Source organism: Henckelia pumila, chromosome 1 (genome assembly GCF_033568475.1).
Source record: "Henckelia pumila isolate YLH828 chromosome 1, ASM3356847v2, whole genome shotgun sequence".
In the NCBI taxonomy this organism is placed as follows: Eukaryota; Viridiplantae; Streptophyta; class Magnoliopsida; order Lamiales; family Gesneriaceae; genus Henckelia; species Henckelia pumila.
In genome coordinates this window covers 157,616,021-157,642,341 of record NC_133120.1, presented here as the reverse complement: position 1 = coordinate 157,642,341, position 26,321 = coordinate 157,616,021, and the positions used below count along the sequence as shown (strand labels likewise).

Sequence of the window (26,321 nt, the reverse complement as noted above, 5' to 3'; positions counted from 1 at the left end):
AATTGTATTCTTTCCTTAATAAATTTACGAGAAAATGAATACAATAATTAAAAATCTAAAATTACTTGGATAAAATAAAATTTTCCATACAAGTATTTCTCGACTTGCCTAGTGTGTGTGTCATAATTGCTATGTAGGGATGCGGCGGCTCATGATTGGTGAAAATCAATAGGCCCGTAGGACCCACTATTTTTGACTAATTATAAGGTTACACGTCATTCGCAGGATAGTGCTCTGCGGGCGGCATGTATTAAACCCACTTATATATGGCAAATTAAGAATTTTCAATGAAGTTTTTTTTTTTTTTGGATTATCATGGTAAAATTAAGGGGTCAAAAATAATTTGTAAATCTTAACATATGATACATAGAATATATAGTTTTGATCTTATGTATCTCAGGTGCAGGAAATTTATGGGCAACTGCTATATATAGTTTTAATATCATATATACGATAGTGTGTGTTATCGGTTTATATTTTTTTAGGATCGTCCACTAAATTCCTGCACATTAAGATGCAGAAGATCGAAATTGTATATTGACAACACCCATCGTACTCACCTTCATGACAACTATTGAGATATCACTCAATTATTGAAAGTACAATTTATCACATTCAATAGGTGAGTGTTACCACGATGTATGAACATCATATCAAAATTATATATATATATATATATATAGAAATTTTCAGCTGTCCAACCAATAATGTCCAACTCATCCCCGACAACTAAAACCCGGTAGTGGGTTTTAGTGATACAATTTTTTTTTAAAAAAACAACTAAAACCCGGTAGCAGATTTTATTGGTCGGGGACGAGTTGGGCAAGAATGGTTGGGCAGCTGAAAATTACTCTCTCTCTCTATATATATATATATAGTTCTTTTATGGTGCCCAACACTATATGCTCACTTCATGCCCACCATGTACAAGTCAACCCATCTATTATACTGGTCAACTCATCTATTGCATATGGTGGGCATATAGTGTTGGGCACCATAAAAGAACTTTATATATATATATATATATTTGAAACGAGATATGCGCATATTTTAAAATTCAATTAAAATATACATTTGTATGTTGTAATTCATGTGTGAATAATGTTATTGTAATTTTTAATTCAAATTTAATGTTTGAATTTTTGCTATATTTTATTTTAAAAATATCGGAGTAGTAGTCTGAGAAATAAAATTTAGTATAACGAAATTATTAGGTCAAATTTATTATAAGTAACATAGATACTAATGTATAGTGTCGAAATTATAGATATATGGATATATAAAATGTACTCAACACGCGCATCCAGTCATCCCCACATCGGATGCGTGTGTTATATTGTTATATAACAATTATATATATATATATATATATATATATATATATATATATATATAGTAATGATCACCTGCACCCTATGATAGGGTGCAGGGTTTTTCGTGTGCGACTTTTAGTGTTTTTTTAACACTATTCACGAAAAACCCTACACCCTAGGGTACAGGTGATCAAAATTATTTATATATATATATATATATATAGTTTTATTATGCTGCCCATCTATCATGTCCATCATGCCCATCAATGATGTGCCATTATTCTATTGGATGTGATAAATTGTAGGTCCAATAGAATTGTGTCATATAATTGATGGGCATGATAGACGGGCAGCATAGTAAAACTCTATATATATATAATTATACGCAATAATTTTTTATTTACAAATTTTGATTTAATTAAATTATTAATAAGATAACTACAATAATTTGTATCAAAATTAAATATTAGAAAATCCAAAAAATAATGGTTTGGTTGTAAAACCAATTAAAACTTCACCGTTCAGTGAAATGGATAAAATTTTAATTAATTGAATAAATATAGGGTAAGATAATAAGATAATTATTATTATAAATAATTTAATAATAATAATAATAAATAAATGGGGGGACGATATTAATTAATTAAATGGAAAAATTATTATTATTAATGAAATCCCACTTCACACGACTTTATTTTATTTTTACGAATAAAGTTGGTAAGAGAGCCGCAGCCCATCGGCATCGGTGACATTTTGTTTTCTCACCAAATCTCCCACAGGTGATAGATAGACCCTACGCCGTCGATCAACAACCCAGTCGTTCTAATCAACGGCTCACAATGTCTCAGCTAACTCACCGAGCTCCCACCCTCCTCAAACCACTCTCCGCCGCCCTCTCCGCCACGCGCCACCTTACCTCCGCCTCCACCACCCCGATCACCGTTGAAACATCCCTCCCCTTCACGGGCCACAAGATCGATCCCCCCTCACGTTCCGTGGAGACCACCCCGCAAGAATTGCTGACCTTCTTCCGCGACATGGCCTTGATGCGGCGTATGGAAATCGCCGCAGATTCGCTCTACAAGGCCAAATTGATCCGCGGATTCTGCCATCTCTACGACGGCCAGGAAGCCGTATCCGTTGGAATGGAGGCAGCTATCACTAGGAAGGATTGCATAATCACTGCGTATAGAGATCACTGCCTTTTCCTCTCCCGTGGAGGCACGCTTCTGGAGTCGTTTGCGGAGCTTATGGGGAGAAAAGATGGGTGTTCCAAGGGTAAAGGGGGTTCGATGCATTTTTATAAGAAGTCTGGAGGGTTTTACGGAGGGCATGGGATTGTTGGGGCGCAGGTACCTTTAGGCTGCGGATTGGCTTTTGCGCAGAAGTATAGTAAGGATGAGAGTGTGACATTTGCGATGTATGGTGATGGGGCTGCGAATCAGGGGCAATTGTTCGAGGCGTTGAATATGGCTGCGCTGTGGGATCTGCCTGCAATTCTGGTTTGCGAGAATAATCATTGTAAGATTGTTCAAATATTGGAGCTTTTGCATTTCATCTCATTTTATCTTGTATAACTGTACATTTAGAAGTTTTGTTGAGTTATTGAGTTTTACTTGAATAATCCATTGCAGTCTTGCTTTGTGTGAGAGAGTGGTTAGGAGCTGAGAATGATTTTATGATGAAGTTATTGGGGGTGGGGTTGCTTAATGAAATGCTTTAAATTTTAATTGTACGAAAGCTTAGGATCAGCCTGAGTTGATTTACTAGGTCTTGTTGCAATGAACAAAAGTTGGAGGATATGGTATTTTGCTTTCCTGTCACCACTCTCAAATTAGTGGGAAAAATGTAAGAGTTTATACTTTAAGCCTGAGGATTGGTGCTTCACGACTGAACTTGAGCGCTAGACTATGATTGATGAATGTGATGTTTGTATTTTTTGCTTGGATGTTAGGTATGATTTATGTGAATTTAAGCCTTGGTCGGTTAGTGGACATTTAATTATCTTAGGTGTATCTGAATGCAGATGGAATGGGCACAGCAGAGTGGAGGGCAGCAAAGAGTCCGGCTTATTACAAGAGAGGGGATTATGTTCCGGGGTTGAAGGTGGGTCAGTTGTAACATTATCTCGAAAATTATTGTCTCAAACTACTTTTACAAGTTAAATACCTGATTTGGTTCCTATACATTCTCTTGCTGAAATTCAGTGCTCATGGGTTTTAAATGATATCTTGCAACTATGGATTATTTTTACGGAAAAAATTGTTAGTTACAAACTGCATGATCAATGATGTGTCATTCGATCAGATAGATTTAGGCCTTTCGAAGGAACCAGAACGATAAATTAAGAACTTGGTAAATTAATGTGAAAAAGGTGTATTGCATCCATCGAAGTCAACTATTCTAATTTCGCTTTTTCCTTTTATCTCTGATTTTTAACTATATTGGTGTGTGTCCTTCTTGTTCACCACAGGAATTGTTGAATTAAGAATTACCATAGTTCATATACTTTATTGGTCCGGAGTTGACTCCTGAAGTTGAACTAGTAGACCACGGAACCAAATATAATTTAAACTTTGTATATTTTTGCATTCAGTTGACTAGTACATTTATTTCTTTATCTTGATAAAGTAGTTTACATTTTATCTTTCTCTTGTTACTTGGTTTTCTCTTCTCTGTTCATATTATTTATTAGCCGTTTACTTCTCACAATAGGTGGATGGTATGGATGCTCTTGCGGTTAAACAGGCATGCAAATTTGCTAAGGAGCATGTCTTAAAGAATGGACCAATTGTGAGTGATTTCTTTTTTCTACTGATTCATAATTTTTTCGCAGTAAGGTTTTCCTCATTGTTATCATATATGAATTGACTAATAAATAGCCTAAATTTCTGGAACAGTGATTTACATGTATTAATGGCTGATAACTGTTCTAAAACCAATTTCCTGTTGCTTGTTTTTGGGGCAAATGGTAGAATCAAAGTGGACAACATTAGTTTGAAATTCCTTGTTAACTCATTGTTTTTATTTCTTTTTCTTTACTGGTCACTGAAAATTTAGATGGAAATGAGATGGTATATTCCCATATGACACATTAGGACAAGAGCATGCCTATTTCATATTTAAAGTCGACAACCTTTATTTTTTTGTTTATTGAACTATTTTGTTTGTCGTATGTTTTCTTTGTGGGACAACTATATCCCTTTAATGTCTAAACAACAACTATGTTTTGGTCTTTTTACTAATGCTGATTCTTTACAGATCCTTGAAATGGACACTTATAGGTATCATGGGCATTCTATGTCTGATCCTGGGAGCACTTATCGTACCCGTGATGAGGTTTCTGGAGTTAGACAGGTAGAGATGATGTGAACATGTCTTCCTTCGATTAACCAAGTACTTTTATTTCAACTGATTTCATTTTTCCCCTTTTTCCAGGAGCGTGATCCTATTGAAAGAATCAGAAAGCTTATACTATCTCATGATATAGCCACGGAAAAAGAACTGAAGGTAATATAGCTATATATCTTTAACCCTTGCATGCATTGGAGTGCATTGGGGGTGGAGGGATTCGGCCCCTCCTTTTATTTCCTTGCCAAAACATGTTTATTGAACTTGTTGATTTTTCTTCGTTCGACAAAAATTAGTGTTGGAATGTTCTCCATGCATGTTAAATTTCTTGATTTGATTATCTACCGTCTCTTTTACCCTAGGACACTGAGAAAGAGGTGAGAAAAGAGGTTGACGAAGCCATTGCTTTAGCTAAGGTAAGAAATGTGCTGCTGTTATCCTTCACCTTAAATTAATAATTTGCAGAATTTTTTGTTTTGTTTTACATTGCAACTTATTTTTATCTGGTTTTGCAGGAGAGTCCTTTGCCTGATTCTTCACAGCTCTTTACTAATATCTATGTGAAAGGTTTGGGTGCTGAGGTAACATTTTTCAATCAAATGCAGTTAGTTAAGCTTTTCCATTGATGGCATCGACAAAACTATTCATGCAAAAGTAGTCCCTTATTGAACAGTTTGTTGGTGGTGTTTCTAAATATCGAGCTAGTATGGCACTACCGCTGTTAAACTGAGTTTACTTCAATGACCCTTGTTACAGTCATTTGGAGCGGATCGAAAACAATTGAGAGCCGTGCTTCCATGAGGCAAAGCCCCTAAGTAATTTCCTTGGTATGGAACTGCCTGCTTCCAACTAACCAGCAATAAAACAAGCAGAACCTCAGACAATTGAAATTGATGTTCAAAAAGCTTCCTCAATTCAAGAAGCTTCCTCAATCTTAGTTCTCTTCTTTTGAAAATTCTTGTTGCATTAATGCGATTGTTATCACGCAGAACCGCATGGTAAGCCGTGTTTCTGGACATACTGGTTTTATATATATTGTGGATGTGTGTATCAACATGTATAGCACTCATTCTTCTGGATTGAGCTCTTAGCAGTTTCAGTGTTATTGTTGAACATTTGATGACTATGATTCATGTAGATTTATTTTCCCTTTCTTTTGCAAGAATTTTTTCATCTTGATGATCTTGCATCATTATCTTATAACTGTGCAGATTTTTTTTTTAAATTATATCCTCAATATCTCATCATTTATCCATTATTTTTTTAATCATATTTTATCTACATTTTAGAATTTTTAAATTAGTATATATATATATTTAACTTTATCCAACTTTTTGAATATCTAATTATCATATAAAGTTCTGAAAATAACAAGAAATTTAATTAACATAAAAATTATGTATATACATGCATCACATGTAAATGGGTTAATTGCATTCATATCCCCATGTGAAAAATATAAAAGACATGAAACACCATGTGTAAAATTAATAGCATGTTAGATCCTATGTTTTAAAAAAATTAGCATAAAAATTCCTATGAGAGAGGTATAAATGTGTTCGAGTTTGTATAACATAGGAGTGAAATGTGCTATATTAAAAAACTGAGGGATGCATTAGCCTATTAATATTTCTTAGGGATTTTTATGCCTTTTAGATTTTTCACATGGGGTAAATGCAATTAGCCCCATGTAAATGACATTAATTAATAATTAAAAATATACATTTTTTATTGAGTAATTTTCAAATAATTTGATGAAGCCTTAATTAATTTTACACGAATATTATTAAATTTTCATTTTTTTTAAAACTCTCCTCAAACTTATTTCCAACGATATTGCAACAATTATTTATTATTGTCTATCGACTAGCATACTGGGTAAATTCGGGTTAAAACAATATCCTGTAAACTATGATAGTCTGGTAAATCGCGTTGAACAAGTTATATGTGACATGTTCGTTCGAAAATGTATTGGTAGGAGGAATCGAACTCCTGAATAATCAAGAGTTTATTTACTCCACTAACTCAGACACATATCATATTTATCCATTATTTTTTAAATCATATTTTATCTATTTTTAGAAATATTAAATCATTAATCTTTTTTATTTTAATATATACTTTTGAATATTTAATTCACTATATTCTGAAATATCACAAAACTTATTTAAAATAATATCACATTATTTGTCATTTTTTTTTATCATATTATCTAATTTTTAGAATTTTAAATGACTATATTTTTTATGTTAATGTAAAGTTTTGAATATTTAATTGATAATAACAATTCTGAAAATAACATAAAAATTTATTAATATAAAAAATATTATATGTTCACAAAAGTTTTATGTGTGCACACATCACGTTAAAAAAAGGACAACTTGGAAATAGGTACCCAAACCAAACAAAAGTTTGAATTTAGTACTTAGAGTTGCATTTTCCAAAAATGCCCTTGTCTTATCTTGAAGCATTATTATTTTCGAAATCATCAGATGTAGAGTCGGATTCAAATTCTGATTTACTTGATTCATCAAGGTAATAAATATTTTCATCGTCTGATGAAAATTCAATTGTTTCTATTGGATAAAATCCAAGAGTGTATAATTCTTCTAAAAGTTTAACTTTGTTTCTCTTTTCATTTCGTTTTGGACATTCATTTGCATAATGTCCTTCTTCATTGCACAACCAACAGGTGCAGTTCTTTCCTTTACCTTTTGGGCAAGGTGGTTTATTATTATCAAACTTTTTATAAAATTTTCTTTTATAAGGTTTTCTGAAGAAATTCCTCTTAAATTTTTTTTTCTTATAAGGAATAAATTTCCTGTTAAAAGATTTATAAGGTTTATTAAATTTATTTTGTTTCTGTCGTTTCAAATGTTTGTGTGACATGTTTGTTTTGCAACCGTATTCTTTTACTGTGAATTCCATTTTGTCACAACAAAGTTTATTGTTTTGTTTGTAAGATCTGGATATTCTTTTATTTAATGTTATTTCATGACATTTTTTTGTTATAACATCTTTAATAAATTTAATAGCTCCTCCTAATGTTTTGACATAAGCGCTAGTTAAGAATTCATCCTTACTATTTATTGGTATATTAGGTATTTTATTAAAAATACTTAATTTATAATGTTCCTTTTTATCAGCATCTATTAACTGATAATAGTTTGTTTCATAATCACATATAAATTCTTCTAGATAACATAAATTACATAATTTTATATTATCTAGAATAAATATTGCTCTATTTTGTTCTATATTTTTTGCTACTAAATTAGCGTCATTATTAGAAACTCCTAAAAATTATTGGTACAAGACATCAACAAATAGTTCGAAATATCGATGTCCTGTCATTCCTTGTGGTAGATTAGTAATTACTAGGTTTTCAGCCCAAGTTCTTACTGCTCCTACCAGTGTCATTTTTATCATTTCATGAGTTAAAACTTGAATATTCTCACTTTTGTCTAATAATGATGTTAATTGAATTTATACTGATAGTTCATTTGCCCAATGATCTATCTTTGATTTTCTTTCTTTGGATGTTGAACAACCTAAATCTAAGATATTCTGTTTCACAAATCTTGATGCTTTTGATTCTCTAAGAATATCTCTAACATCTTTATAAGATCCAGAATATTGGTCTTTGTTATATTTAAATTCTTCATCATCTCTTCCACCACTACCTTCTACATTCGTTCGTAGATTTAATCGTGGTCTAGAATCATCTTCAGATTCTGATTCTGAAATATCCATATCTCTGTATTGTTCTGATTCCTGATGTGAATGATATAATTCTTCTGTATTTACTCATATTTGTTCAAAATCAGATGAGTCTGTTTCACTAAACATCTCCATACTTATGTTTGCCATAACTAAGGGGATTTCTATACCATGATTCAATTTTGAATGGTGGTTCTTCTTCCATTTTCCATTTTCCTTTATCTATTGGAAGAACTTTTTTAAGTTAGTTTAATATTTCATTACTATGTCTTTCCTGTTCAATTATTAATCTAGTCATTGCTAAATCAATATATTCTTTGAAATTCTTCTCTAATTCTTGTATTGATAGATTAATCTTATTAATATTATTTTCTAAATCTCCTAGATCTTTTTCTAATTTTATTAAGTACGTCATTGCGATGAGGTTGATTCATTAACAATAGCTTGTTTAATTTTAAGAATATTTTGATTCATGGTTCCAATTTTTTTAAGAATATCTTCATCATTTCTAGCAAATGATAATGATCTTCTTGGTACAGACTGTTTTGTGATTTGGAGGTCATCTGAACTCCATCTTTTATAGGGATTTATTTCTTCAATAAATGCTTTTTGAGGGTGTTCAATTCTTGTAATATTTTCAAACATTCTTTCAACAAAAATAATTGGTTTTGTTGAAATTATTCCTGTTTGAGAATTATTACTTATTTCTAAACCGACAACATAGTTTATATTGATCGGATGGTTTCCTGTTAACATAAGATTATTTCTATAAAAGTAATAATCTAATGTTAAAATGTCATTTATGTTTTTATCAAAAAGAAATATATTGTATTATGGATAAATACAAAATTTCATCTTTTTGTAACATAAGTTTCCTTCAATTTTTCCAAGGATAGAATCCTCAAAATTACGTATCCTTTTGTCACGAACTGTGATTTCAATTGGTGTATCTATTCCTACTCGGTAGTGAGCTGATACTATTATTTCGATTACTCCAATGTGAACATATTTCAGTTCAGATCGTTCTTTTTCACTGGTTTTTGCCATGATGGTATCAATATCTTGAGTTGTTAATAACTTCAGAGTATTAGATCTTGATTCGTTATTTATTTTATAAGATCGTTCTTTTGTACGAATTGAATAATAAATTAAATTTTTTTTGGGATTAATAAAATTTGAAACCTTGCTTAATATTCCTGGTTGGTCTATTAGATTTGTTTTTGAATTAGAAAACCCTGTTTTCTGTATCTCATCAAACTTATTTTGATTAAATATAATATTCAAATTATACTCTTGGTTCTCTTCAGATTCATCAATCTGACTATTTTGATTTGGAATTGTTACTTCTGTCATTTTAACAGATGATAGAACTTCTTAATTTTCTTAAGGCTATTAAAAGCTTTTTTGTTGAATCTATCTGTCTAATAAATTCTGAAAATTTTCAAAACTATCAATTTAAGATTGACAATTTTTAAGATGTTTCAAATTGTTTTCACAATTTTCTATATCAAAATTTATATTTTGAGAATATAAATTAAAGATATTCATTTTTGTATTTTCATATATTTTCCATTTAGTAAAAATTGTTACTTTTATTATTTTGTTTTTGTTGATTGGGTTTCGATAACAAAGTTTATTCTTATTCATAACAGATGGTTATGTCTTCAATTTCTTCATTTTCAGAAATCTAATTATCATTTTCCAGTTGCTTGAAAATTGTTCTTTTTTATGATTTTTGAAATAGAGAGTTTGGAGATCTTTTATTCTATTCCAATATAGATTTATTTGACGTGAATATTTTAATAAGATTATTTTATCAAATAAGTTTCTAATCTCAATATCTAGAGTTAATCTAGGCATTAATAATCTGTTTTAACCGCTCTGATACCAGGTTGCGGAAAACTTCTCATAGATCTGATTTATTAAAATTCTCATAGATCTGATTTATTAAACTTCTCATAGATCTGATTTATTTATAACAGGTGAATGATTTAATTTCAATTTGGTTCCATTCATACATTACTATACAACCCTTAGTTGATAAACTGATTCAAATATAGTTAAATCAAAATTATTTGTATGATATTCATGAAATATATCATATTCATGATCATCTTCTATTTCAAACCAGTTTTTAATTATTAATCTTTCGTTTCTTATAAAAGAGAACGACATAATTTATTTGGATTAATAGCACAAAGGATTTTAAAATCAAAGGTTGAGTTATACCTTTATCTATTGTCTTCGATTTTCTTGATTTGACAGAGGCTCAACCCTTTTAGTCCTTTTCCACTTCCTGTGGTTTTCAGCGACATACAACGGGCTCCAGAGTGTACCTGTCAAAGAAATTCGTTTCAAATAGATAGATATATCTTCATTTAGATTTTCAATCCTTTGGCTATATTTCTCTTAGCCAAAGGTTTGATTCATTTGTTTATGATTTTACAATTAATCTTCAGATTATTCATAAGCTATTCTTCTTTTTATGAAGTTCAGAAGATATATCAATGCATGAAAGAGAATTTTTGCACTGAAAACTTTCTATCTTATTCACTATAATCACAACTCCTTATATAGAGAAGTTTACAAAGTGGAAGACGCGTAAAGAGATAAGATTCTCTTTACTTTTACAATAAAAGTGATGAGGGACCACTTATCGACAATACATAATGAAAACAGTTCATTTTTCGTCTGAATGGATGCCTTTACACGTGGTGTGGTCCACGATTATAATTTCATTACATTGATAATTCACTGTCTGTGTCACTAGTGGCTTCAGACCATTTCTTTATTGGTTTTTCTTCTTTAACAGTTGTTTCCTTTGTCTCTTCTTCTGTCTTTTGACAATGTCTACATTTGTGAGTGGAAATTATTGTTCCTAGTTTTTGACATAGCATTTGTTGGGTTTCTAGGGTCATGTCAATTCTTGCTTCACAGATCGGAGCTTCGAATTGAGCTAACATGGCTTGATCTTTCTTTTGGATTGTCTCTTTGTGTCCAGTGGTTAATAAAATTTTACTGGTTGAAAATTTTACTTTAACCTTTGAGTTTCCATCAATCTTTTCTGTTTTTGAGATCATGTCAATCAATGTCTTTATTCTTATCTCAGGAAGTGTTGAGATATTCATTACTAGTTTCTCTTCATTTGATCCTTCAAATAAGAACTTGTCTTTTTGTTTTCGACATTGAATATATACCATTGGTTGATAGAATTTGTTATTATCCCAATCTGGAAGAGTTGAGTGAATACTCAACGTTAATACTGGATCGTCCTTGAAAACTGCTTTCTTGAACTGAATAATATTATTTCTCAATTGATATGAAAATAGTTCTATTTCTTGATTGTTGGGACTGACTTCCAATCCACTTAATAATCCATTTGAGAAGAATCTTGCAACTTCATGCGCTGGAGCACCTTGCAGTGTTCTTGCTCTCGATATGCTCTGTGTGTCACAAGTTTGTAGCCAAAAGCCTGCAGATGGTTTGGTCATTCTCAAATAGTTTAATGTTTCAAAGAATTCAGTCCTGTATTTTTCTGAAAAATTTGTTTTTTCAAAAATTGGATTTTGTGGTCGTAAATTGACCATCTTTCTTTCTTTTCAAGGGCGCTTTTAAACTTCCTTTCTTCTTTTTTATTTTTCTCGGTGCTGGCTGTGTCCACTGGTTCTTTTTTCTTTTCTTTTTCTTTGTTAGTGTTGGCTGTGACCACTGACTGTTTTTCTTTTATCTCCATTATTTTGTCGAATGAAGTTGCCATTTTGATTGGTGTTCTTGGTGAGGATGATGATGATGAAGTTGTCATCTTTTCTTCAGTCCTTTGAATATTTCTACTCAAATTCTTTTCTTTTAGTTGAAGAATTTGAAATTCTTCCTGCAATTCAATCAATTGTTCTTTTAATTGACTTAGTTGCTCCATCTTGATTATACTCTGCATAAGAAAACAAACATATTTATATATATATAATTGTTAGTAAAATAACTCTTTTCGTGAGTAATTCGGATAATTTTATTATGTGTATCATTGCATTTATAGATTATTTTACAAGAATCAAATCTTTACTCATAGAGTAATTTATGTATCTGAATATAAATCTCATTTTCATCAATTTATATTCCCCATGTTTTCTGAGGCATGTTCGGATGACTAAAAGTCATAAAAATAATTCATGTTTCTGAATATAAATCTCATTTCATCAAGTTATATTCCCCATGCTTTCTGAGGCATGTTCGGATGACTCGCAGTCATTTTCTGGATCACTTAGGATCTCTTTTGTTATTCCGTTACTACGAATAGTATAATTTGGATGAAGTTCTCTGGTTAATGCGTCGGGTAATAAATTATCCGTTCCTTTGACATGTTGGATCTCGAACTGATAATGGTTCAATTTCAATTGCCATCTAATTAGCCTTGCTGCATTTATCCCTGCATTTCTTGATATTTTCCTTGTCTTGAAATATGTTAAATTCATATTATTTGTTCTTACTAAAAACGGTTTAGAAATAAGATAAATTTCATAAGTTCTAATTGTGAATATTAAAGCTAATAATTCTTTTTCATTTGAATGATAATTTAATTGTGCACCTTGAAAAGTTTCTGATGTATAGTTGCATAATTCTTCATTATTTCTAGTAGCTGTTTTAGTAAGTTTTTCTAAATTTCTTTCTCCAGTATAAGCTTTTAAACATGCTCCCAAGTATTCATCTGAAGCGTCTGTTTCAATTATTATTATATCTTTATTTGAAGAAAAATATAACTCAGGAAGATTACTAATTATTTTCTTTTTAATAGTGTCTATGTAATTAGTATCTTCTTTCGACCATTTCCACTTGTAGTCCTGTTTAAGTTTTACCTGAAGAGGCTTTCTGATTTCTGCAAGTTTCTTAATGTAATTTCCAGAATATGTTAATAATCCTAGAAATCTTCTTAATTGATCTTTATCTTTGATTTCACTAGGAAAATCATGAATTTTCTTAAGTATATGTTGCTGCAAACAATATTTTCCGTCTTCTATTTGTAATCCTAGATAATTGATTTTTGTTTTAAATAATTGTGCTTTCTTTTCAGAAAGTATAATTCCATCTTTATGACAAATATCTAATACTGTTATGAGGTCTTTATAATGTTGATTTAATGTTTTTGAATAAATTAATATGTCATCTATGTAAACACAACAAAAATCTACATATGGTTTAAAAGATTTATCCATATATCTTTGAAAAATACCTGGTGCTTGTTTAAGTCCGAAAGGTAATACAGTCCATTGATATTGTCCTTTTGGACAATTGAATGCTGTAAGTAATTGTGTTTGTGGTTCTAGCTGGATTTGCCAGAATCCTGATTTACAATCTAGACTGGAGAAATATTTCATTCCTCCTATATAAGATAATAAATCATTCTTGTTTGGGATGTAATATCCATCCATAATTGTTGCATTATTCATTTTTCGATAATCAATTACCATTCTTTTCTTATCAGTATTTTTCTTACTGACATAAAAGGCTGGTGAAGAGTGTGGACTCTTACTAGGGATGATTATCTTAAGTTTTAATAATTCTTGAACTTCTTTTTCAAATATTTTTACATCATCCATGTTACATCTCCTTGGTGCTTCACGGATTGTGATATTAGGGTCTTTGAGTTTTATTGAAGCAATGAATTGTTTTCTTTTCTTAATTTTGTCATGAGGATTTTCAGAACAAATATCATGAAATTTCTTCATGATTTCTTTTTCAGGATTAATCGTTAAAATATTTTATATTTTTAGTTCTATTGGATTTGTATTTTGTTTATGAAAATTCTTTGTAAATCATTCATGTCCTACACGAAATGCTGTTCGTATTTTAGGAATGTAAATCATTGATGATCCTTTATTTAAAGTTATGTGATTTTCAAATTGTGTAAAAGGAAGATATTCTCTTAAAAAGTTATTTCCTATTATAGTGTCCATTCCTGATTCTATTTGGTATATAATGGGTATTACGAATTTTGTTTCCTCAATTTTTATTTTAATTTTTTGTGCTACTGTATCAAGTATGATTATTGATCCATCTCCTATTCGAACTTTTAATCATTTATCATATTTCTTCCAATAATGATTTGAAAGTATATGTTTGCTTCCTAAACACATACTTGCTCCTGTATCAACATAAGCATGTATATGATATGGTTTATGTTCTTTGATTTTAATTTAAATTTTTATATATATATTATTTGGATTAGTTTTGTTTTTATTATCCATTCTCTCAACATTTTTTTTGTTTTTGTTTTTGTTTTTTTAGTGATTTATTATGATTTTGAATAGATAAGGGTAGAATTTGTATTTTTAAACAAAATTTTCTATCTCTAGGGAGTAGAAAATAAGTTTTAAATGTGTAGGTATTAAAATGTAAGTTAATAAGAGGTTTAGGTATTGATTTGAAATTTACCCCTAAAAAAACACTGTTGTGAATTAAAATACTCGATCCATTAATTTGCAGCGTTCGATTTGATTTGTATTTATTTGGGTTATTTAATTTTATTTTTATTTAATAAAATATATTATAAAATTTTATTTTAATTCTATATCATCTATAACTGTTATATAATATAACATATTAATTAACTTTATCAGTACTTTCGTATTATATATCATCATATTATTCGTAACATAAAAAATGATATTTAAAATTATTTTTTAATAATTTTAAGATATTCTCTAGATTTTTTATACAATTATTTAACACAAAAAATACATAGATCACGTATTAAGCAACACTGGTATTATTAAAGGTTGGTGGTCATAAAATCAACAATTTTGTCTCATACTCTGATTTTTACTTTTTATTAGTACCATCTTAATTTACAAATTTATTTTATTTTATTCATTAAAAATATTATAAAAATATGATTTCGTTAATTTACAAGTGACAAACTAATCAAATCTTATCAACTTTTTAAAATGTTTAAATTGCTAAAATATTTTTGTATCTTTATATAGAATTTTAATTTTTTTTTTATAAGATCGATCAAATCACTCTACCAAAAAATGATATCATAAAAGCTCCTTTAAATTTAAGAATGGTAAAAAAAAAAAAGTTCTGGAAAATTAATATATTAAACCAAAATCAAGAATCAAATATGGTATTTATAGGAAAAAGGTGGTACTAAACCCGAAAAAACTTAGGGGTCAACGTCCTAAATTTGAAATTGGACCCTTTTAATTCAAGTAAGTTCATAATGTTCATTGCCTTGCGAGATTTAATTTAATTCCTATACAGAGATATGGACATTCGTTTTGTCTTCTGTAGGGAGGATACCTACCTCAGAGCTCGGCTACATAGCTGATCTTAAGATTTCTGAGCTAGTTAGTTTCAAGAATCACTAGTTTTGTGTGCATGATATGAATGATCGATTTCTCACCTAACATATGTACAAATTAGTCCAAATCTAAGGATCTTCATTTATGTTAAGAGTAACAAGGCCGGTCCTTCCTTGAGGCTGAAAAGTCAATGGATTCAGGCCCTAAAATTTTAGTTTTTTTAGGGTCTATTTTTTTAGGGTTTATATTTATATAAGTATGTAGTGATAACGGAAAATTGCAAATTTAGTCCTATATGTTAGTCACTTTGCGATTTTGGTCATCTATATTTTCACATTTCAGTTTTAGTCTCGCATGTTTCGATTTTTGGAAATTTCGGTCCTTTTTATTCAAAAATACTTACGTGGCACTGTACACGTCAGCTCCACATCAGCACTGAATTGGTGCCACATCAGCGCCACGTCGAAAAAAGACTAAAATTGCAAAAAAAATAAAGATAGCGGACTAAAACTGAAATCTGAAAATATAAATGACTGAAATCGCAAAGTGACAGACATACAGAACCAAAAAAGCAATTTTCCCTAGCGATAATAATAAATACAAGTCCATTTAATTTTTGATTGTGAAGAGGCCCAATTATGTTAAAATTAAATGATATACTTTTAATCACTACAACAAATATGTTAATTAACCACACTAAAACGACAACGGTTTTATGTGTAAACTGTTGTCTTTTAGTCTTTGACAACGATTTTTACAAAAACCGTTGTCGTTGACCGTATTTTAATTAAAAACGACAACGGTTTTTAAAAAACCATTGTCGTATATTTGTCAAAGACAACGGTTATTATAACTGTTGTCTATGAGCGCGTTTTTGGTGGCCTACAACAATGGTTTTAATTAACCGTTGTTTATGTGCGTTTTTTTTTTGGGTCTACGACAACACATTTTTAAATCTGTTGTCGTTGTTATTTTTTTATTTGTTTTTATTTTTTAAAAAATTAAAAAATATATAATCCCATATATATATACATAAGAACCTTCTACACGCACTCACGCACGCTTGAGTGCCCCCTTCAAGTGCGATCGACAAAACGAAACCCAATCCCTAGCCCCAACCCGTCGCCCCTTCAACCCTACTCTTCTCCGGCGCCCTAGACGTCGATTGTTCGCCGGAAACTAGTCTTTAGACCTCCTTTCAGCTAGCCCAAGCCTTAGAAACTCCAATTGTGACTTGAATCACTGTGTACACTCGCGACCATCACTGTGTAAGTTTTGTTTCTTTGTTCTCTAGCTTCGTTCTCTGGCAAGGGAGACATAAATTTGTGGGCAATGATATTTGGAAAAAAACAAAAAAGTCTTAAAACCGCAGAAATTGTTGGTAAAATTTAACGCCATCACGATATTTAACTGTGAGATCATGATTCTTGTCCTATTTGGTGGTTGACAAGATTGAAGTGTGAGAACTTGTCTTTGATAGAAATATACTACAGCAGTATTTCCTATGCAGCTTCAGATCCAATTACAATTGTCGAGTTGAATTGAAATTACTGTCCTTGTCGTTTCTATCTGTTCTATGGGATGACAATTATTCTTGGAATTCAAATATGTTCTTGGAATAGATTGGGTTGAGTTGAAGTTTGATGTCCTTAGAACGGATTGCAGATTTCTACAATCTGTTCTAAGGTATGGCAACTGTTCTTGGAATTAAACTCTGCTTGAGCATAGTATATATATGTATATATATATTATATCTTTTTCAGGGAAATCTTAACTTGATTACTCAAGCACTGGCAGCAGTTGGATGTAAGATGCAAGTGATACCTGATCCTACAACTGTTCACTATCATTTACCCAACAACCTTTCCATCCAAGTACACAAAGAATATGATGAATTTATTGCGGAACTTGTCAGTAAATTTCCCCATGAGAAAGAGGGAATTCTTAAATTCTATGGTGACTGCTGGAAGGTTTGTTTTGCTTAAGGTGATTTTTGCCCACTCTTGGTTATGTTACAACTCACCTTGATAGCTTGAACATCTATTGGGTAGATTTTCAATGCTTTAAATTCACTGGAATTGAAATCCCTGGAGGAGCCTGTCTACCTGTTTGGACAATTTTTTAAGAAGCCACTTGAGTGCTTGACTCTAGGTAAAATACTTGTTGTCCTTGTCTTTTCACTTCGTGTCTTTCAGGGGGAACAGACTGTATGGGGGTGGTTATAGAATATTTTCAATTTTACCAGATTGCATTGAACAAATCAAGGAAAAGCTGGACTTCTTTAAGTCATTCCATTTTCGTTTTATTTACGTTGTTAAAATTTAAGCCATGAGCTGCATTGTTCATATTACATCTTATGTGGAACATGCTTTTGGTATTCATCTCAGCTTACTATCTGCCCCAGAATGCCGGTAACATAGCTCGAAAGTACATCAAGGATCCCGAGTTGCTGTCCTTTATTGATGTAGAGGTATCCTTTACTTCTTTTTTTATATTTGCCAATGCTCTATATTGTAGAGTTGTTGGTCTGCCTAAACAATAGCATTTTGTCCGTTATCATCCAACTGGGATTTTGTAATTTTTGCAGTGTTTCATAGTCAGCACTGTTAATGCTATGCAGACACCAATGATCAATGCAGCCATGGTAATCTAGTTTATCACTTTTTGGTCCATATCGTTTCTGTTCACTCCCTGATTTCTTAATGTTGTCATATATTGTTCACTCCCTGATTTCTTAATTTATGTTCAATGGTGTATTAGCTGGTTGCATAGTGATCAGATTGCTACAACTTTCAGCATTAATCTCACCATTATTGATAGTTTTCATAACTGCAGTACTCCCATTTTCTTGCTCATGGTTTTCAAATCTGAAATCCCAATTATTAATGGAAGGATCATTACGCTTTCCAGCTATATGAACATCTTCATCTCTAACGACACCGGCTTTCGCCAAGATATATTGTTTTGACTTAACTTTAACTTTATGATCTTCATCTATTTGATTTTTCTTACATCAATTTGAATGGTTTGATGTACTGACTTTTGAGTTTTATTCGATTTAGTTACTTTAAGTGTACGATAAATCCCAGTGGTAATTTTTTTAATGATATCGTTTAGGGATCTTGTGGATCATGCTGGTCATTTAGCACAACAGGAGCATTAGAAGGTGCAAATTATCTGGCGATCGGGAACCTTGTGAGTCTCAGTGAGCAACAGCTTGTGGATTGTGACCACGAGGTTTGGCCTTTGATATGTCCCTCTCAGTTCAGCCTCTTTAACGTTTGGTATTAAAGTGAGTAATGAAATCGAAATGTCCAAGGATTTTTACAATTCAAGAAATCTGTTATACAGTCATGATTTGTTTATCCTTGGAAGCTATGTTATTTTATGAATTTTGCTTCGATCACATTTAAAATTGTAGACTTGTAGCGGATAGAAGTCAAAATTTAGAACAATGAATGTGAACACGATAAAGTTGTTCTCGTATTCTCCCCAGCATGCACCAAGGTATCTTCTTAATCTTCCCTACAACTGATTACCAAATTTTATTTTGTCTAGGTGACCTTTCTTTCTACGGATTATCTTAATGTTCTCAACCATTGCTTGATGCTAGAGTCATTATCTGATGCTGTCTTGTAGGCCAAACTACTTAAAGCTCGACTATTAATAGCATCCAAAGATTATTCAAGTGCCATATCTGAGGCAGGATACATTCTTAAAGAGGAGGATGATAATTTAGAGGCCTTACTTTTGCGTGGACGTGCGTACTATTATTTAGCTGATCACGATGTTGCCACCAGGTGTGTTATGAATAATCATGAAATGATTTTCATTTTCCCCACAACTCCACCCATGAGTTGTGAGGCAGTGGAATAGGAATAGGAATATGAATTGGATTAGGATTGGTAGAAGCGGTTATCATATGCTGCTGTAATTATTTGGAACTTGGAAATTTTATCTAAACCTTTTCTCTCACTTTCCTCTCCTTAGGCATTACCAGTTGGGTCTTCGTCTCGACCCCGATCATGGTGAATTGAAGAAAGCATATTTTGGATTGAAAAACTTGATCAAAAAGACTAAAAGTGTGAGTGATTTATTCCACATCAAGGTATGTGACATTTATTAGATCTAATCTTTTTATTGCTTTATGCATCATACAGGCAGATGATAATGCAAGCAAGGGTAAGCTTCGCCTGGCGGTGGAGGATATAAAGCAGCTATTGCCTTAGATCCAAACCACACTGCACATAATGTGAACCTTCATCTTGGTCTGTGTAAGGTCTTGGTGAAGCTTGGTAGGGGGCAGGATGCTGTGACAAGTTGCACTGAAGTACTTGAAATTGATGGGGATTCAGTTGAAGCTCTAACACATGTATGTGTCTTCTGTTATTGCTAATGTTTCTGCTGTCTGTTTTAAAAGTCGCATGGATACTTTTCGCACCTGTTTTGTAGGATTACTGCCTGTGATGTTAATTGAAAGAGAAGGAATATGATGTTTACAAGGTTAGAATAATAAAATCTAGAAATATCTGGAACTAATTTTCCATTAACAACAATATAATCAAGCGGTAATTTGCTAACTCTCCTTGAAGGGTCATAAAATGTTGTACTAGCCAATTCATCCATTATATTCTCTCGCATATTCCGGCACTTTACTAAATGGTTTCTTTTCTTTTTTCATCTACCTGATTCAGGATGTGCCCCCCCCCCCCTCCCCCCCCTTGGATATGCCAGAACTGCTAGCATGTTTAGTTAGGCAGTCTAGTCCCTTACTGGATCAGCTCGGTATTAATAAAGGTATGTAACTTTTTATGCATTAGGCAGTCTAGTCCCTTACTGGATCAGCTCGGTAGTTTTGAGGCTTGGGCGAGCTGGCGGTTGGGTTTTTCTTTCCAATGTGTTGCTTTCGTTTGTTGGTCCATAGAGGGGGTAAATAGGTCTGATTATAATAATGATAGACGTTCATTCAGCATTTGTGCTAATGCAAATCGTGGATGTGAAAGTTCTGATGCTCGATTTAACTTCATTGTTCAGATTTTTCTATTAACAATTTGCTTCCATGGAGTTTGATTCAGCATCATGCTATTTCTTTAGATTCTCAAGTGCTTCTTGTGGTACATAAAAAATCATAATCTAACCCTGCTCCTATGATCAACTCTGCTCGTCTTTGTGAATTGGAATAATGTGAATTCTTGGTACTTAAATGGATAATCTAATCGAACAGCTTGTTTATACTCGTTGATGCAGTGATTACGTAGAAGTTTGGGGATCGAATCTGAAAAACTGGATCAAAGTGCCTAAAGAATCCTGTTAAAGAAATGACTCCACGGTGGAATCTTTTCAAAGAACAGCTGATGAAGTAGTTGAAAGCCTTGTTTAACTGAGACATCTAAAATATTGCAAAGTTAGAAACAAAATCCAAAAAAAAAAAATCGTGTAATAAACCACTTGATCATACTTAAGTTCAGTATATACATGGCTATGGGTGGGTAGTTCATGAACTATTTTTACAAAAACACAGCATAGCTTTAGCTGATGCTCCACTATTTCAGAGGATTATTATTACTATTTACGTTCTGACGAGTAAAACAGCTGTATAAGTGATTATTGATGAACTCCCTGATTTTATCTAACGTGGAGTTATATTCTTGGTTAATTGCATAGAGTTTTTCGGGCCATACGAGTGGAATCGATTCAGTTAGCTTTGATACCACGGAGGTGTTGGTAGCTGCAGGTGCCGCGAGTGGTACAATCAAACTTTGGGATTTGGAGGAGGCCAAGAGTAAGCTTTTTGCAAACCAGTTTATTTGACGAAGTTTGTGTTTTTATCCCTCTTTTTGAAAACAAACCATTGCTGTTGATTTTTTCCTCATGTTTTTTATAGTCATTCGCACTCTCACCGGTCATCGGTCCAATTGCATATCATTGGACTTTCACCATTTTGGAGAGTTCTTTGCATCTGGATCTCTGGACACAAACTTAAAAATATGGGATATCCGTAGAAAAGGGTGTATACACACTTACAAGGGTCATATCTAATCTGGCCCTATGTGTAAGTTGGTTAACACCCAATTTATATAATGTCGAAAATAAGATAGAAATTTTAGGTAAGGAAATATGCAAATTTGATAGTTTGTATTTCTTTTATTCACAATTTTAGTCATCCATTCGGTCTCGCTGTAGTTACACCATTGGCAGCCCACTAGCAAGAAGCCAGAAAACTAGAAATAGCCAATTAAAAAAAATTAAAGGTATCGTATCCGTTGCTGCCTTCAAACAAATTTTCCTTTGCGTGAGCATGTCTCATGCAAAGATTGATAAACCAGTTTTTTAAGTTCACGTGTTTGTGTATCTAATCTGGCCCTATGTGGAACCATTTTGGTTGTCAAATATTGAGAAATTTCCCTCTAAATTTCAAATATTGAGAAATTTCCCTCTAATCTGGCCCTATGTGGAACCATTTTGGTTGTCAAACCAACATGCCGTTTTATTTTCATTATGTTTATAGTTGAATATCAACTCTGAAATTTATTTTCCTGAGAAATTCGTACAAGATTATATTGATTACTAGGTACGTATATTTTATCGAGTATATGCGTAGAATGAATGAGTTTATAACTTTGGAATGCAAATGTTAATAGTTTATGCATTTTCGAAAATTCAGATTGTTCTTGGCTGTCATGTTTCGACTTTCTGTGCTTATTGATGGTGTTGGATGGTGTGGTGATTTAGAAGCTACCACGGGTGATATGTAGTTCACGTGGTAGCACTAGAATGAGTAAAAATCGGATTTCAGATTGTAGAGGTGATGTTTCGAATTTTTCAGTTTGCTTAGGGGCTGGTTCAGGTGCTTGTGAAGTGGTTTCGGTGAGTCAACAAATTGGATCAGTATATTCCCAAGATTTTCTTGCGTTCACGTGATCAGCCTAATGGAATTTTAAGTTTGTATTGAGTGGAGAGATTTTAAATACACAGGCTACTTCTTGGATGACACTCCATTTTAAATTTGTTTATGAATTTTTCTTTGCTTTCCGATGATATTCATGAAATAAGTTCTGATTTTCTTTGTTGACACGTGTGCAATCTAAGAGGTTAATCTTTATTGATTTTAAATGTAATTAAGTATTTCTTTTGGTTCTTTTATGGTGCCTCCAGTTTTAAAACACGAAGCTTAGATGACTGAACTCTGGATCTGTTATCCTCCCCTCGTTTTTGTCATGTATCCTAACTCAGAAGGATGGGTAGGATCAACCATGTAACTTATGATTGTTAGGGTCTGTGAATGAACTGGGAATTTAGGTTAAAAAAAAAAGTACGGATCTGTTGGCACTGTCCATTTTATGCTCCAAGGCTTTCCTCCATACCTTTTTTCAATCTCTCACTTTGCAGGCTCTCATTGTCTTGTACGCTCTCTCTTGGGATTGTTGTGTTGGAATTCTTACAGCATTTGGTGAAGTACGGATATTCATCGTATTTGGTTTGTGATAGATATTTCCTTGTGTTTGATAGTGTCATAGTATACAGATAATTATAGTATACAGCTCTCATTTTCGCTCAAACTATTGATAACTCATGATGTGGTGTGGTTGATTTTTGTAATTGGCTTGTAACACGATTTGGTATTTGTTGTTACTTGTAGTTTTGGCTGTCGGGTAACTGGAAGTCATGTCGGGCATGGGCATGAAGCTGTGGAATGAATCTGTTTTTGGAGATTGAGGAGAAAATTATTTTTGTTTCAAGAACGACCTCTAACAATTGAGGAGAAGCTGTTTTTGGAAATCGTGATCGAAAATATGTGATTTATGGTTTCATACTAGTAAATTCGGTCAGATAACTACATCTATTTTTGTACAACTTCCCATGACATGTTGGGTTTACTAGCTAGCGCTACAATTTAGATGCATGTAATAGTTTTTGAGACTTGAAGATATATAATATTTCAACGGATTTAATGCATGTAGTAAATATTTTATTTTGTATGGGTATATACCACTAATTAAATTAGAGAACATTTTTAAAATGTTGAGGACAACGAATTATAACTGTTGTGAAAATCAACTTAAGACAACGGTTTAAAATTGTTGTAAAAAACAACATACGACAATGGTTTAAAAACATGGTTGAATAATAAGCAAACGACAACAGATTTATATTGTTGCATATCTGTTGTCGTACACCAACATAAGACATCGGTTTTAAAATGTGGTTGAATAATATCAACATACGACAACGGATATAAACTGTTGCAAATCCGTTGTCGTATGTTGGAATCCACAACGGATATAAACCGTTGTCGTATGTTACAAACCGTTGTCAAAGAATGTGTACGACAACAGATATTTACTGTTGCATATCCGTTGTCGTATGTTGGAATCCACAATGGATAAAAACCGTTGTCGTATGTTATACCTACCACAACACCTAAAAGTACAACGGTTTTTCGACCCCTACGACAACGGATTATATCCGTTGTCTTTTTCGTTTTTTCTTGTAGTGAATTTTCAGATTTTGTACTTCCAATCGGCCCATTCTCAGATTTTGTACAGATTTTGTATGTGAAGGCCGCTTTTCGTTTCTTTGAAAGAAATAGTTCTCTGCTTTGGAGGCTTGGATCTTTAAACTTTTCATTATAATTTATCAAGATTAGTGGAGAAAATTTCATCAAACAAGTAAAATCTACCGTCCACATGTTAGTATATATGGAATATTTTTTGTGTTTTAGATTTGGAAAACCCTAACTTGATATTATTGTTTATTTGTTTTCAGTTTTAATATTATAAAATTGTTGTTTGATGTGTTTCAAAATTTTTGTTGAATTGTTAAACAATACCACTTGCCACTGCATTGCTTACAAAATCTTGCTAACAATACAGCGCCAAGTGCAGAACGAAGTTTTCCAAAGTTGAAGCTCATCAAAACATTTCTCAGATCGACAATGTCACCAAAAAAAAATTGAATGAGTTGGCTATGTTATCAATTGAAAAAGAAGTTATTGAACAACTTGATTATCAAATTTGATTAATATTTTTGTCACCAAAATTGTAAGGCGGGTTGTATTTAAATGACCATTTACAATATGTTTGGCATTACTATTTAGTTATAATAGAAATATTACATTGTAATAAATATTGTCTTTAGTTTTGCTGGTTTAACTTAAGAAAATTGCTATGAATATATTAGTATTATGACTTTATAGGGGCTTTTTTTAAAGATAGACTCAAGCCAAAAAAAACTAATAAGATAGGCCCTGATTAAGACTCAAGGGAATGGAAAGAACATTAACCGTTATTCACATATTGATATATCTCCGTTTTTAGTATGATTTTTCGTTGACTTGAGATGTACACCTAAACCTCCTTAGTCACAACCAACCCCTTGACCGAGCTGCTTCATGGACTTGTCCACGGGACCAAGTTCTCCTTCTTGACGTCCCTTGGACCATTATCCCAGGCCATCCCTTTGGGTCAATATCCGAGCCGAGCCTTCTAGGCTTGTATCCGAACTGACCCTCTGAACCTCGGCTCTTTGTGCCTAGCTAGAATTATTGGACTTGACCGACCTTACCCCGAGATCAAATTAAATGGGTAAATTTCAATAATTCATTGAAAAACATATATCAATCGTTAGAAAATAAGCAAGAAATTTCTAAATCAGAGGTGTGACCGAATTTGTTGCCAAACTAGTCGATCTTTTGTGGAAATACTGAAGTTTGATACAACCACTGGAGCGCGAGCTTCGAATAACATTTACTTGCCACAGTATTATTCTCTCTCAATTACTGTGAATTTTGGAAGTTTTTCACCATTTTATTATTTATATTTATTCATTTACTGGCATGTATAGTATAGTGCATTATAATAAATGTGAAAATAAAATAAATCTGTTAAAAAAAAATTTCATGTGAAAGACGGCTTTGTCTATGCTAGCACATGGACACTGCTCATATGCTAAATCCAAAGACCCATTTTTTTTTTCATTTGAGATGATTTCATTTAAAATAATATCATATCAAATGATAAAAATAATAAACCGTTGGATATCATTTGGATACTACCCCATAGGGTAGCATAGACAAGATCGCGAAAGACATTGGTTGCATGTATATTCACATGTGTGTCGCACTCATTGTATATATATTTTTATAATAATCTATAAAAACTAGTCCTCATTCGTGGCCTCCAATGTCACGACCACATGGAGTGACGGGTTCAAAGGAATTAAAACAAAAACTAAATAAATAATAATAAAAAATACGCACTTTGGATATAGTTTTAATCCCGAAAACAATGTAATCGAATTAAATTTACAAAAACAAATATAAAAAAAGAAAAAAAAAATCAAGTAAGATCATTTCACAAGTTAATTTTGTATAATAAATTCTTAACCCGACGTACTCAATAAAAAATTACATGTTTTTCTCACTCCGTCCACTCATTTAAACTGTATTTTCTAATTTTTATCGGTTCCAATTATATAGTCTTGTTTTCATATTTAATGTTATATTTCATATTCTTTTACCAACTCATTCATATCAAATTAATATATTTAATTATTTATCCAATTATTTTATTTTATTAAAATTTTCATTAAATAAAAGCAAAATAAGAAATTGTTGTACAAATTTTAATTTTTCTAACAC

General features: G+C 32.0%; 1 protein-coding gene and 1 long non-coding RNA gene across 2 annotated transcripts; both read left to right on the top strand.

The window, feature by feature from the left end:
• Window positions 1-2,021: 2,021 nt before the first annotated feature.
• On the top strand, window positions 2,022-5,819 carry LOC140881543 (pyruvate dehydrogenase E1 component subunit alpha, mitochondrial-like). The gene is made up of 8 exons (XM_073286938.1): window positions 2,022-2,834; window positions 3,340-3,419; window positions 4,029-4,106; window positions 4,575-4,670; window positions 4,752-4,823; window positions 5,027-5,080; window positions 5,180-5,245; window positions 5,421-5,819. The coding sequence occupies exons 1-8, from the start codon at window positions 2,153-2,155 to the stop codon at window positions 5,463-5,465; spliced, it is 1,173 nt and encodes a 390-aa protein (XP_073143039.1). The 5' UTR covers window positions 2,022-2,152; the 3' UTR covers window positions 5,466-5,819.
• Window positions 5,820-17,543: 11,724 nt separating this feature from the next.
• On the top strand, window positions 17,544-18,147 carry LOC140873902 (uncharacterized). The gene is made up of 3 exons (XR_012148107.1): window positions 17,544-17,652; window positions 17,734-17,833; window positions 18,070-18,147. It is a non-coding gene; the product is annotated as an uncharacterized lncRNA (long non-coding RNA).
• The last annotated feature ends 8,174 nt before the right edge of the window (window positions 18,148-26,321 follow it).